The sequence below is a fragment of the Zonotrichia albicollis genome, chromosome 23 (genome assembly GCF_047830755.1).
Source record: "Zonotrichia albicollis isolate bZonAlb1 chromosome 23, bZonAlb1.hap1, whole genome shotgun sequence".
Lineage (NCBI taxonomy): Eukaryota > Metazoa > Chordata > Aves > Passeriformes > Passerellidae > Zonotrichia > Zonotrichia albicollis.
The window spans coordinates 4783180-4797136 of NC_133841.1; the positions used below are offsets into that span (position 1 = coordinate 4783180).

General features: G+C 64.2%; 1 protein-coding gene across 1 annotated transcript; it reads right to left on the bottom strand.

The window, feature by feature from the left end:
- Nucleotides 1-709: 709 nt before the first annotated feature.
- Nucleotides 710-6881, bottom strand: C1QL1 (complement C1q like 1). The gene is made up of 2 exons (XM_074557751.1): nucleotides 6084-6881; nucleotides 710-1222 (listed from the first exon to the last, which is right to left on the bottom strand). Exons 1-2 carry the CDS (start codon nucleotides 6645-6647, stop codon nucleotides 1043-1045), a joined length of 744 nt encoding a protein of 247 aa, XP_074413852.1. The 5' UTR covers nucleotides 6648-6881; the 3' UTR covers nucleotides 710-1042.
- Between the last annotated feature and the right edge of the window lie 7076 nt (nucleotides 6882-13957).

Sequence of the window (13957 nt, forward strand, 5' to 3'; positions counted from 1 at the left end):
GTTGCAATTCGTTCTCGGGGACCTTCTGCTCGAAGCTGCGGTCCAGCCTGGCCCCGCCGCCACCTCCAGCCGGGATCGGTGCCGGGGAACAGCGCCGGGAGCCGCAGGGGCTTGGGAACAAACACACATCTGGAACACACACACACATCTGGAATGAACACACACATCTGGAATGAACACACACATCTGGGACACACACACTCACCTGGGGGCACGCACACCCCCGTGACACAGACAGACAGACTCACCTGAGGGACACACACACACTGGGGATATCAGAACTCATTCTTGAGGACACACGGACACACACGCACATCCAGGAGGACACCCAGCCCCGTCCTGTCCCCAAGGCCACTCTGTGTCCCCAGGGCTCCCATCCTCTGTCCCCAGCACAGCCGCTGTCACCTCGAATCGTGCCAGGTCCCTCCCGTGCCGAGGCAGCGGTGACGGGGAGAGCGCCCGAGGGTCTCGGTGGCTCCGTGTGTCCCTCCCCGAGCGGTGACAATGCTGTGTTTCTCAGGGGACACCACCTCATGGGGACAGGGCCGGGGTAAAGGTGGCACCCAAGTGTCCCCATGACAGCGGTGCAGGGACAGGGACTGGTTTGATAAAGGAAGCGGCGCCGCGGTGGGACGTGGTGGTGGTGGTGGCACAAAGACCCCGTCCCCGGCATTGGGGACACTGGGGACACACACAGCAGACCGGGACAGATCACAGCTCTGCTTTACCATGTTGTCACCCCCCGCCCCAGCACAGCCCCCCCAGGCCCGGGGACCCCCCGAGAGCCCCGGCAGCGCCCCGGGGGCGGGCAGAGAGCAGCGGCGGGACAGGGGGGGCACAGCCGGGCATGGGGGTGCCGTGGGTGCCACCCCAAACCTCTGCAGCCCCCAGCCCTGACGGGAACAGGGGGCTCGGAGCAGCCGGGAGAGCGGGGAGGGGAATCCATGGGGTGGGCAGGGGGTGCCAGGGAGGAGCTGGGGGGGTCAGGGACGCCGTGGTGCTGGGGGGGGGTCACTGCCGGGAGATGCGGGGGGCGCCGGGCTCAGTCCGAGTAGATGATGAAGCCGGAGAAGGTGCTGTACTTGTTGTTGTTGCCGCCGTGGGCTTTGCCCCCGTCCAGCTTGATGAACACCTCGTCGCCCGCGTCCAGGTGCAGGATGACGCTGTTGCTGGCGTAGTCGTAGTTCTGGTCGGCGTCCTGAGCGATGGCGCTGGCCCGGACCTGCCCAGGGGACACCGGCTCAGGGCACGCCTCACACACATATCGGATCCACCTGCCCCGGGGCAGCGAGGGGGGCCCGGATCTCCCCCGTGGGATCCCAGCACCGCCCGGAGCCCCCCCGGACCCCGCGGGCACCGAAACGGGACAGCGGTGCTGGGTGTGACAGGGACAGTGGCACAGGGTGGGACTGCGGGTGTGGGGTCAGTGCGGGATTACAGCCCAGACACAGGACCCCAGTGTGGTACAGGACCGCAGCTGTGACAGGGAACCCCAAATCCGGGTTTGGATCCAGGACCGTGGGGCAGATGTGGGACCACAGCTCTGACCCCAAATTCAGGCTTGGATACAGGACTGTGGGTCCAGCATGGCAACCACGGCTCTGACACAGAACCCCAAATCCAGATTGGGATCCAGGTTTGGACACAGGACCATGGGTCAGACATGGGACCACAGCTCAGACACAGAACCCCAAATCCAGGTTTGGATCCAGGTTTGGATGTAGGACTGTGGGTCAGACATGGCACCACAGCTCTCCCACAGGACCCCGACTCTGGATTTGGATGCACAGCTCAGACACAGAACCCCAAATCCAGGTTTGGATCCAGGTTTGGATCAGGACCATGGGTCAGATATGGGACCACAGCTGTGACACAGAACCCCAAATGCAGGTTTGGACACAGGACCGTGGGTTAGATGTGGTACCACAGCTCAGACACAGAACCCCAAATCCAGGTTTGGATCCAGATTTGGACACAGGACCGTGGCACCACAGCTCCACACGGGACCACGGCTTTCCCCCAGGACCCTGGCTCCGGATTTGGATGCACAGCTCAGACACAGCGCCCCATCTCTGGGTTTGGATCCAGGGCCATGCCTGGCACACAGCACCCCATCTCCCATCCCAGTCCCAACCCAAACCCTGAACCCTGCATCCCGGGAGCTGCACGGGGACAGTGAGGGTGTGGCGAGGGCTGAACCCCCATCCACCCCCAGAAAGGTTCCCTGGGTGCCGGCAGAGCCGGAGGAGCCGTCCCCGCCCGCAGCAGCGGTTCCGTGGCTGGAGCCGCTGCAGAATTCTGTGGGTAATCAAATCTCCGGCGGAGCCTCGCGGGGAGATCGCGGCGCTGGGTGACAGTGACAAGGCGGCTGCTGAAATCCCCAGTGAAATGCAGAAAGCGCTGCGCCGGGAGAAGGTGCCGCTAATTACGAGCGACGAGAATCGCCTCTTAATTGGGCTCGCATCGGCGAGCGGCTGCGGCGGCCCGGAGCGGTGGGACACGGACGGTGTCCCCTGCAGTCCTGTCCTTTGTCCCCAGGACAGGAGCCCCGGGGGTCACTCCTCACCAGCTGCACCTGGGACGATGTTAACTCTGGAACCTACAGACGGCCAGGCTGTGATCCCACAGCACTCACTGTTAACATTCACCCAGGTAAAAATCACTCTGCGCCCACCCTGTCACCTCGAGGTCCCCATTGCAGGTGGGGGACCCCAAATCCCGGTCAGCCACAGCGCCCCAATCTCCTGGGTCCTGCTGCGGATCGGGAGTGGAGGAAGAAGCCAGGAAAGGAGGAAGGAGAGCCAGGAAAAGCCATTTGGCGGCGTCCCCCCCGCCACAGCTGGAGCTGCCCGGTGCCATCCGTCTTGCCTCGTTAAGGAGCCGCCTCATCACGGCGAGCCCGCCAGCCCTCGCTAACCAGGCAAGATAAATGGCAGCGCTGGGCCCGGGCTGAGGCGCTGCCGGCACCGCAGAGCCACAGGAGGGGGGCTGCCACCACGGCCACCGCGATGGCTTCACCCCTTTGTGCTGTTCTGTGCCTCAGTTTCCCCATGGGGTGGCATGGCCCCAGCCTGGGCTCTGCTGCAGCCGCTCTCCCTGACCCCAGTGACAATTCTGAGGGGTGTCCCTGGCACTGGGGACATTCTGGAGGGGTCCCCAAGGTGGCTGCACCCAGGAGCTTTCAGGGGACAGTGGGGTGCTGCCATGTGTGGTGACACTTGGGGCCTTGGGGACATCACGTTCCCCATGTGCCACCATGGCCCAGCACCTTGAGGTGTCTTTTGGGACCCCAAACTCAGTGGCAGATGCTCCTCAGGATGCTCGGGCACAGCTCTGGGTGGCCCCAGGGCCCTTGGGTGCAGCAGGAGATGCCCCCAGGACCCCCCAGCACATCCTTGTGCAGCCTTGGGGACTGTCCCCAAGAGTCCCCTGGGGCTGTGACCCTCCCTGAGCCTTCTGGGGAGTGGCCTTCTACAGCATGGGGACCCCAAACCCACCCAGTACCAGCCCTATCCATCAATTAATCAATCAATCAATCAATCTGTCCCTCCGTCCATCCACCTCTCGCTGCCCTTGCCTCAGCTACGGGCTAATACAAATAATAATTAATGCTAATTAAGCACCAGCAGCAGCTCCCCTGGCTCTCATTAACTCCAGCCCCGACCCAACGCTGATGGGCAGCCCCCAAATCAGCAGCACTGAGAGGATTTTTGGGGTGCCAGAGGGGACCCCCCAAATTCTGACTGGCTCTGAATATTCCAGGATCAACCTTTATCTGCTGGGAAGCCCACACCACACCAGGAACGGGGGATTTTTGCCAGCAACCCCTTAAATAACCCAATTTTTTTGATTATTTGGGCCATTGAGGGGGGAATCTTCTTTCTAGCTATCGATGCGGCGATGCCTTGTTAGTAATTAACAAGCCGTTAATTAAGTTGCATCGCCCGCCCGAGCGCTGCTCCTCTTGACAAGGAGCTCCACAGCTTCTGGAAATTCATCCAGAAATGTCGATGCCCCACAGATCTAGGGGGGTAGGAAGGTTTGGGGTGGTCCCCAAAAAGATTTGAGGGTTGAGGTGATTTTTTGGGGGGCTCAGTCCGCAGTGTTTGGGAGAAAGAGCAAGAAGTGCCAAACAGCGCTGGAAACCCCCAAAATTTAAGACTTGAGGGAAGGGGAGGACAAAAATAATCTCAATAAAAGGAAATTGGAAGTGTTTGGATGGAGAAAAGCTGCGGAGCGAGCGGCTCCTGCCGTGCTCCCGCTCGGAAGGGCTCGGGGAGGGTGACAAGGATCCCGCTCCTCCTCACAGCCCGGCTCTTTTTGGGGTGAAAACTCAGTTTTGGGGGTCCTGCATGCTCAGGGCAAGGAGGCATCGCGGGTTTTGATGCCGGGGGAAACGCAGCGTGGATGGAGGCGCGGGAATGCAGCTGCGGTGACATCCAGGGGAGCTGAGCTCGGTGACATCCCCGAGGGCACACGGCCACATCTTGTCCCTCGAGTCCCGGTGTGGGAAAGGGGCACCCCAAAAGCGTGGGGATGGCGAGGCTGAGTCCTGGCATTGGGGGATCCAGCGGGATGAGGGGAGGGAAAGGATGGAGCCACCCTCAGGGTGTCCCCTGCGATGTCCCCACTCAGACCCAGCCGGTTCCAGGCTGGGGGTGCAGCCCCCCAAAAGCGAGACCTCCGCGGGGACAATGGCATGGCCGGGGGGGACACCCCCCAAGGAACATCTCCGTGGCCAAGGAAAGAGCTGAGGGAACCCCTGGGGACACATCAGGGTGGGTGGTGACTGTCCCCAGCACTGGGAGAGGGACAGGGGACACGGGGCAGCGCCTGGGAATGGGAGGAGGAGGAGGATGGGACACGCCAGGGGTGCACCCAGAGCCCGTCATTGTCACTGGGATAAGGAAAGGACACCCCAAGGGTGCACCCAGAGCCCTGCACTGTCACTGGGAGAGGGACAGGGGACCCCAAGGGTGCACCCAGAACCCGTCATTGTCACTGGGAGAAGGAGAGGACACTCCAGGGCTGCTCCTTCAGGGTGGGGGGCAGGATGGAGCACCCTGGGGACACAACCAGAGCCCTGCACTGTCCCTGGGATAAGGACAGGACACCCCAGAGGTGCACCCAGAGCCTTGCAATGTCCATGGGAGAGGGACAGGGAACACCAAGGGTGCGCCCAGAGCCCTGCACTGTCACTGGGAGAGGAACAGGACACCCCAGGGCTGCTCATTCAGGGCAGGGAGTACCCCGGGGACACAATCAGAGCCTGTCATTGTCACTGGGAGAAGGATGGAGCATCCTGGGGGAGCATCTCCAGCACTGGGAGAAGAATGGGGCATGCTGAGGATGCAGCTCCAGAGATGGGAGCAGGACAGAGCCCCTCGGGGGTGCACCCCGAGCCCATCACATCGCTGTGAGGAGAACAGGGCACCCTGGGGTTACAGCTCCGTGCCCAGGAGAAGGATGTGGCAGCCTGGAAACGCACCCAAATCCCATCATTGTCACCCAGAGAGGGACAGAACATCCCGGGGGTGCATCCCTGGGGGTACGAGAAGAACAGGGCATTCTGGGGGCGCACACAGAGCCCGTAATCAGCACTGAGAGATGGATCAAGCACCCCAGGGGCGCATGGCAGTGTCAGGAGAAGGATGTGGATGGACCCAGAGCCCATCACTGCCGCTGGGAGAAGGATGTGCCACCCTGGGGATGGGAATAGGATGGGGGCCCTGGGGAAGCACCCAGAGCCCGCAATCAGCACTGGGAGGAGGATGTGCCACCCTGGGGATGGGAATAGGATGGGGGCCATGGGGAAGCACCCAGAGCCCGCAATCAGCACTGGGAGGAGGATGTGCCACCCTGGGGGTGCATCCAGGGGCCGGGAAAAGGATGCAGCCCCTGGGGAAGCACCCGCGGTCCATCCCCAGCACAAAGAGGATGTGACACCCCGGGGCAGGAGAAGGACGGAGCACCCACTCTGAAGGCAGGAAAAGCACGGGAAAGCCCCCACAGCCTTTCTCCCAGGCTGGGGGATATCAGAGCTCCCTGCCCCGCGGATGGAGCCGGGATGGGGCAGCCCTTACCTGCCCGTTCTTGCAGAGGTCGGCCCACATGCTGGTGCCGTCCCCGCCGCGCATGAGGACGTGGTAGGTGAAGAAGTAGGTGCCGGGGATGGCGCAGGTGAACTTGCCCGAGGCGGCGTCGTAGCTGTTGCCCAGGTTGGTGACCACGTCGTCGAACTTGAGCACCTCGTAGCCCTCGTGGGGGTTCTTGAGGCCGGCGTAGAAGGCGACCCGCGGCACCGTGCTGTAGGTGGCCGCGCTCACCGCGCCCGTAGCGCCCGGTCCCGGTAATCCCGGGGGTCCCGGTCTTCCCGCTTCACCCCGCGCCCCCACCGGCCCCGGCGGTCCCGGCTCTCCGGGCGGACCCGGCGGTCCCGGTTTGCCCGGTCTGCCCGGTTTGCCTTGGGGACCCTGCACCAGCGTGGAGGGCGGCGGGAGGGGGCCGCGCTCGGCCGGTTGCTGGGGGGGAGCGGCGGGGCCGTAGGGCTCGCAGACCATCCGGCAGGTGCCCAGCATCTCGTAGCGACCGTCGGTACCGGCGGAGCTCACCAGCACCGGGATGAGCACCACCAGCACCAGAACCATCACCACCCCCGCCGCGGCCGCCAGCAAAGTTTTGCGGCCCAGGCTGAGCCGCCGCCCGGCCGGGGCGCGCTGGCGCCCGGGGGAGGGAATGGTGCCGGCGGGGGGGAGCAGGGCGGCGGCGGCGGCGGCGGCGGCGGGGGGGGCTCGGGCTGGCGGCGGCTCCGCTGCGCTCCGCTGCCTCCGGTGCGCCCCGCGCCGCACGGGCCACGCCCACCCCGCCGGGCCACGCCCACCTCGCCGCCGGACACGCCCCCTCCATCCCGCCCATCCAATCAGGACACGCCCATGGAGGGAAACTGAGGCACGGAGGTGGGGTGGGCCCCGGCTGCCCCGCTGACCCCACTGATCCAATGGGGGGTCCCTCGGTGTCCCCACGCCAGACCTCCAGCACTGCGAGTGTCCCCGTGGAGCTGGGGACACCTCTGGACCCTGTCACTTGTGTCCCCACAAAAGACCACCCACGGGGGTGATCCTCAGGGCCCGTCCCGACTCCCCGCCTCAGTTTCCCTCACAGCCCAAGTGGCACCCATCCATCGCGGTCAGCCTCCGTGGCATGGGATGTCACCACTGGTGGCACAGTGACAAGGGGACACCCGCAGGTGCCACCGCCGGGCTGTGCCAAAGAGCCGTGCCCGGGGCCGGGCACCGGAGGGCTCATGGCACGGGGGACACGCGGCTGCGCCCGCTCCGTCGCCTGCCATCTCCATCAGCCTCGGCGGGGACAGCGGGACGCGATGGCAAGTGACAGGCGCCGCCAGCGCCGGGGGTGAGCGAAGGACGCGGGGATGGGGGAGGGCGACACGGACACGCGGGCACAGAGCGGCCCGGGGCCACTGCCAGTGCCATCCGCCACAGCGCTTGGGTGACAACGCCGAGGTGGCATCAACCTCAGTGGCACCTGTGAGCTCCATAGGGTCATCAACTCCCTGCCCCCCAAAAAACACCCTGAGGGTGCTTTCCCTCATCCCCCTCACTGCCAAAGCCCAGGGGACACACGGGGGACAAGCCCCAGCCCCGCCTCACAAGAGGGGGAACCAAGGGGACTTTTGACAGGCATCGATCGCCCCCGCATGTCCCCCGGCTCCCGCAGAGGCTTTAATCAGCCAGCAGAAATCAATTAGCTACCTTTAAGGAGGCAATTATTGCTGGGGTCTTTCCAAGGCTGAGAAGGGGGAGAGCATTTTGGGGTGGGGGCGCTGCCAGCACCTTGTCCCCCCCTCAAAGTTTGTCACCAGCTGTTTCCCTGATGCTTTTCTCCATCATTTTTGTCGCCCCCCCTGCACACCCCCCCCATTCCTCGTTATCTTTCTGCTTTAACAAGTGCCTAAAAATACGCCTGGCGAGGTCACGGGCTGCGTGAGTCACCAGCAGCACGGGGACAGGGTGGCCCGGGTGGGCAGGGGGCTCTGCGTGGGGACAGGGTGGCCGTGGTGGGGACACAGAGGGAGGACAGGCCCACGCTGGCTGCACCAGGGCCCTCGTCTTGCCTGGAGGCTCAGAGGACATCCCTGGTCCTCATGGAGGGGACACTGCCCCAGGTCACCTTGTTGCCACAGGACATTGTGTCCCCTTGGCATAGTCACCACCGCAGGTGACAGCATCACTCTGGGCCGTCCTGTCGTCATGGCAAGGCCACCACCCTCGGCCACCGTGTCCCCAAGCTGGGGCCCTGCAGCCACAGAGCCAGGACGGCCTGTGGGACAGCAGCACTGTATGAGGGGTATGACACCCCAGGTGACACTGAGGGGCTCCCTGTCCCCAAGCCCTGTCCCCAAACCAGCTCCATGCACCTGGGCACAGGGAATGGATGGCAAAACTCCAAATGGCCACATTTGGGAGTGCAGGAGGTGGGAAAGGGACAAAGGTGGGAGGTGGCAGCAGCAGTGGCTGCCATGGTTGTGGTGGCAGCGATGGCAGCAGCGATTGCAGTGACAGCAGTGACTCCAGTGCTAGTGGTGGTGGCCACGGTGGCTGTGGTGGCAGTGGTGGCAGCAGTGGTGACAACAGTGCTGTCACAGCTGCAGTGGTTGTGGTGGTGGCTGCAGTGATGGTGGTGGCTGCAGGGCTGTGGTGACAGCAGTGGCAGCAGTGGCTGCAGGGTTTGCAGTGGTGGCTGCAGGGGTTGAGGTGACAACAGTGGCAGTGATGGCTGCAGCTGTTGCGGCGTGGCAGCTGTGGTGGCTGCAGTGGTGACAACAGTGACTGTCACAGCTGCAGTGGTTGTGGTGGGTGCAGTGGTTGCAGGGCTGTGGTGGCAGCGATGGCCATGGTGACAGCAGTGGCAGCGGTGGCTGCAGGGGTTACAGCAGTAGCTGTAGGGGCTGTGGTGACAGCGGTGGCAGCAGGGGCTGCAGGGGTTGTGACAGTGAGTGCAGAGGATGCAGTGACAGCAGTGGCTGCAGCTGTTGCGGCAGTGGCTGCGGTGGTTGTGGTGACAGCAGCGGCTGCAGGGGTTGTGGTGGCTGCAGTGGCAGTGGTGGCTGCAGCTGCTGTCACGGCGGTGGCTGCGGCTCCGCTCGACGCCCGCCGCTCCTCTGCAAAGGTTAAGCAAACAGCAGCTCCCGCAGAATCGATGCCGGCCCAGCCCTCGGCTGTTTGCTTTGGCAACGCGGGCGGGGGCGGCTGGGCCGTGCTGGGGACGCCGGCAGCGGGGACGGGGACAATCGATGGTCCAGGGGCGCAGCTTGGGCTGGAGGTGGCTGTGCCCAACACCCAGCACCTCCTGGAACTCATGGAGGAGGATTTGGGAAAGGGAAGCGTGACCGGGCCAGGGCAGGGGGCTAGTGGGGCTGGCACTGTGCCCTGCCTCAGTTTCCCCTCCTGGCATTGTGGCAGATGGTGCCCATAGGACCACGCTTGGCCAGGGGGACAGGGACATTGTGCCACCGTGGCTCAGCATGGGCAGGCTCAGCTGGAATTAAGACAGAGCTGGACACAACCAATGAGCCCAATGTCATCTCATGGTGACAAGCGGCCATTTGCAGGCCCCAAGGAGTTGGGATGCTGTCCCCTAAATTCCAACTGTGTCCTCAGGATGGGCTCTGGAAGGACATGGGATGGGGACATTCAGCTGTGGGCAGGGAGGCCCAGCTGTCTGCTGGCCTTGAAGGACAAGTGGATGGCTGCTTGGTGAGCTGGTACTTGGTGGCCAACTGGCTCACTGGCAGTGACCAGGCTCGTGGGACACCCAGGCGGGTTGGGCTGGCTGCTGGCTTGGTTGCCCGGTTGGCCAGTTGGCTAGATGGCTGATTGGCTGGCTGGCCAGTGGACCACCAGGCTGTCCAGCTGTCCATCTGCTTGCCTGGCTAGCTGAGCAGTTGGCTGGTGGCCAGCCAACGCCGTCCCAGCATGTCCCAGCCCCACATCAGGCACTGTCCCCATCACAACACCAGGCACTGTCCCCATCCCCACACCAGCACTGTCCCCATCCCCACTGTCCCCATCCCCACTGTCCCCATCCCCACACCAGGCACTGTCCCCATCCCCACACCAGCACTGTCCCCATCCCCACTGTCCCCATCCCCACTGGCCCCATCCTAGCACCAGGCACTGTCCCCATCCCTACACCAGCAGTCCCCAGCCCCACTGTCCCCATCACAACACCAGGCACTGTCCCCAGCCCAGCACCAGGCACTGTCCCCATCCCCACTGTCCCCATCCCCACTGTCCCCATCCCTACACCAGGCACTGTCCCCAGCCCCCAAACCAGGCACTGTCCCTATGCCAACACCAGGCACTGTCCCCATCCCCACTGGCCCCAGCCCAGCACCAGGCACTGTCCCCATCCCCACTGTCCCCATCCCCACACCAGGCACTGTCCCCAGCCCAGCACCAGGCACTGTCCCCAGCCCAGCGGGCACAGCCCGGCCGCAGGCAGGGGGAGGGCACAGGGTGTGGGTGGCACATCCCCGTCCCTGTCCCCGTCACGCCGCCTCTCATTACGGACACGGCGGGGCTGTCACCCTCCCACCGCGCGGCAATTAAGGGCTGCCAACACCGCAGTTAATTAGCGCCGGCGGTGAGCGCTGCGAGGCCATGGCCACACGGCTGGCGGAGGGGACAGGCTCGGGGACGTGTCCCCAGGGGGAGCAGCCGGGATTTGGGGAGCTGGAACAGCTGTGCTGTCGCGGGGTGTGACACGGAGGGGGTGCCAGCGATGGGGTGTGCAGGGGTGGCACCGGGAGTGTCCTGCACCCCGGGCTGTGCAGTGATGGTGACAGTGGGTGACACGCCGTGGGCCGTGCAGTGACAGTGACACTGGGTGATCCACTGTGGGCCGGCAGTGACGGTGACAGTGGGTGACACGCCGTGGGCCACGCGGTGACATAGCGTTGTGTGACAGCCCCAGCACCAGGCGCTGACGGTGACTCTGTGTGACAATCCACGGGAGCTGCAGTGACACTGCGTGGCACCCGGCGGCCCCACAGTGACAGTGACACCCTGTGCACCGCGCGGTGACAGTGACACCATGTGACACTCCGGGGAGCAACAGTGAAGCTGTGCAGCACCGCAGGGCTGCGCGGCAGCTCCGTGTGACACGAGTGGGGCTGTGCAGCCACGGTGACACTATGTGCCACCCCGGGGAGGTGTGCAGTGACACTGACACTGTGCCACACCCCGGGGCCGTGCAGTGACAGTGACACCTGTGACAACAGATGCCATGCAGTGACACCACACTCACACCCCCGGCTTGTTCCCCCTTGTGGGTATTGAGGTGCCCACCCAGTTGACACCTGGGGACATGTCCCATGGGGGGACATCACCCTGTACCTGCAGCTTCGTGAGGGGACATCTGACCCCACATCCTGGCCCAGTGGGTGTCCCATGGAGGGTGGGCCAAGGAAAGGGGGCTCCAGGAAATGGGGTACACCAGGAAAGGGAGCTCCAGGAATGGGGTACACCAGGAAAGAAGGGCTCCAGGAATGGGGTACAGCAGGGAAGGGGGACTCCAGGAATGGGGCACACCAGGGAAGGGGGACTCCAGGAATGGGGTACACCAGGGAAGGAGGGCTCTGAGGAAGGGGTTACCCCAGGGAGGGGGTGCTCTGTGAAGGGGGTGCTCCAAGAATGGGGTACAGCAGAGAAGGGGGGCTCCAGGAATGGGGTACAGCAGGAAAGGGGGCTCCAGGAATGGGGTACAGCAGGGAAGGGGGGCTCTGAGGAAGGGGTTACTCCAGAGAGGGGGTGCTCTGTGAAGGGGAGGCTCCAGGAATGTGGTACAGCAGGGAAGGAGGGATCCAGGAATGGGGTACAGCAGGAAAGGGGGTGCCCTGTATAGGGGGTGCTCCAGGGATGGAGCTCCAAGAAAGGGAGGTTTCAGGAATGGGGAATGGATGCTCTGAGGAAGGGGTGCAGAGGAGAGGGGGTACCCCAAGAAAGGGGCGCACTGAGGAAGGAAATGCTCGGGGGAGGCTGCTCCGGTTCGGAAGGGGAGGCAGGAGCAGGGGTGCGGCAGGAGGAGGGTTCGTCTGTCACAGCCCCCGCCAGCCGCAGCAGCATCGATCCGGCCGCCAATTTGCACAGTCAAATATTTGGCTTCGCGGCGCGGGGCCGGCTCTGCTCGAGCCGCCCCGGTGGGCGCGGGGCCCGCGGTGACGGTGGCGGCTGCTCCGCGATCGATGGTGGGACGTGCGGGGAACTGGGGAGACCTCAATGCGCAGGGCCGGGGCTGGGGTCGAGGTGCAGCACCAGGGATCCTCCATCAGCACCCGGGATCCTCCATCAGCACCCACAACTCTCCATCAGCACCCTCGATCCTCCATCAGCACCCGCGACCTTCCATGAGCATCCACGATCCTCCATCAGCACGCAGGGGCTTTGGGAGCCCACGTGGAGCCCGCTCAGGGGGCAGAACCTGTTCCAGGAGCTCAGGGGCTCCCGGCCATCTCCATGGCCACTGATGGCCGATACCGCTGAGCCATCTGTCACACGGCCACTGGTGGCCATGGAGCTCCATCCCTGGAGCACCCCCTTCACAGAGCACGACTTCCCTTGGGTAACCCCTTCCTCAGAGCACCCCTTCCCGGCTGTACCCCATTCCTGGAGCCCCCCCTTTCCTGCTGTACCCCATTCCTGGAGCCCCCTTCCTTGGTGTACCCCATTCCTGGAGCCCCCCTTCCCTGCTGTACCCCATTCCTGGAGCCTCCTTTCCCTAGTGTACCCCATTCCTGGAGCACCTCCTCCCCGGGGTAACCCCTTCCTCAGAGCACCCTTCCCTGTTGTACCCCATTCCTGGAGCCCCCTTTTCCCGCTGAACCCCATTCCTGGAGCCCCCTTCCCTGCTGTGCCCCATTCCTGGAGCCCTATTTTCCTGCTGTACCCCATTCCTGGAGCCCCCCTTCCCTGCTGTACCCCATTCCTGGAGCCTCCCTTCCTTGGGCTTGCCCCTGAGGGGGTTTGGGATGTTCAGGAGTGGGGCTGGTGCAATCCTGGGGCAGCTCCCACGGACACAACTCCATAGCCACGCCCCAGAGCCCTTCCCCCGTGGGTGCAGCCCACGCAGGGGGCTCAGCCCAGGCTCCCCCGGCCTCAGCATCCCCCTGGATCCTCTCGCTTTCCCGGCCCCGCTAAACTCGTTAGCGGCGGGTGAACGAACGTCAGCCGGGCGGGAGCGCAGCGCCAAATGCGATTATTCCCCGTCTCGCTCTATCCTCCCACCCCGGGCTCCATTTATCCGAGGGAGGCGGAACTGGCTCTTATCTCGGCCGAGAAATCTCGCTCCGGCCCTGATTGATGGCTGCCTGCGAGGGATTCCAGCGGCACGGCACAATCAGGGAGCGTTTAGAGCAGGAGGGGTCAGCGCTGGGGTACAGCTAAGGGAGGCTCCCTGGGACTGCACAGGCACCACCAGGTCTCTCCTCTCTCAGGGGAGGATGGAGGTGGAAGAGTGCCTGGCCCCAAAAAGGGGCAGGTGCTGGCTGGGGACACCCTGGGAAGGTCCCTGTGCCTAAAGGGTGGCACAGGGGACAGGCAGGAGGGTGGGAACACCTTGGAGGATCCCAGGGATCACCATGGTCATGGTGTGGGGACAAGCAGTGGCACTGGGGACAGGGGTACCCCGAGGGAACAGAGAATCACAGCAGGTCCAGAATCACATCCCAGCAAGCCAGACCCACCCCAGAGCCAACACTGAACCACAGCCCCCCGAGGAAGGTCATGATGATCCAAGCAGCTCCTGGAGCAGCTCAGGGATGTTTACTGGGAAAAGCAGGAGCAGGCAGCAGCTCTTCCTGTGTGTGCTGAACTTTACAGAGTGCAGCCGTGCCCCGGCATAGGAACAGCCTGGGAAGAGCCACGGGATGTGGAGCAGC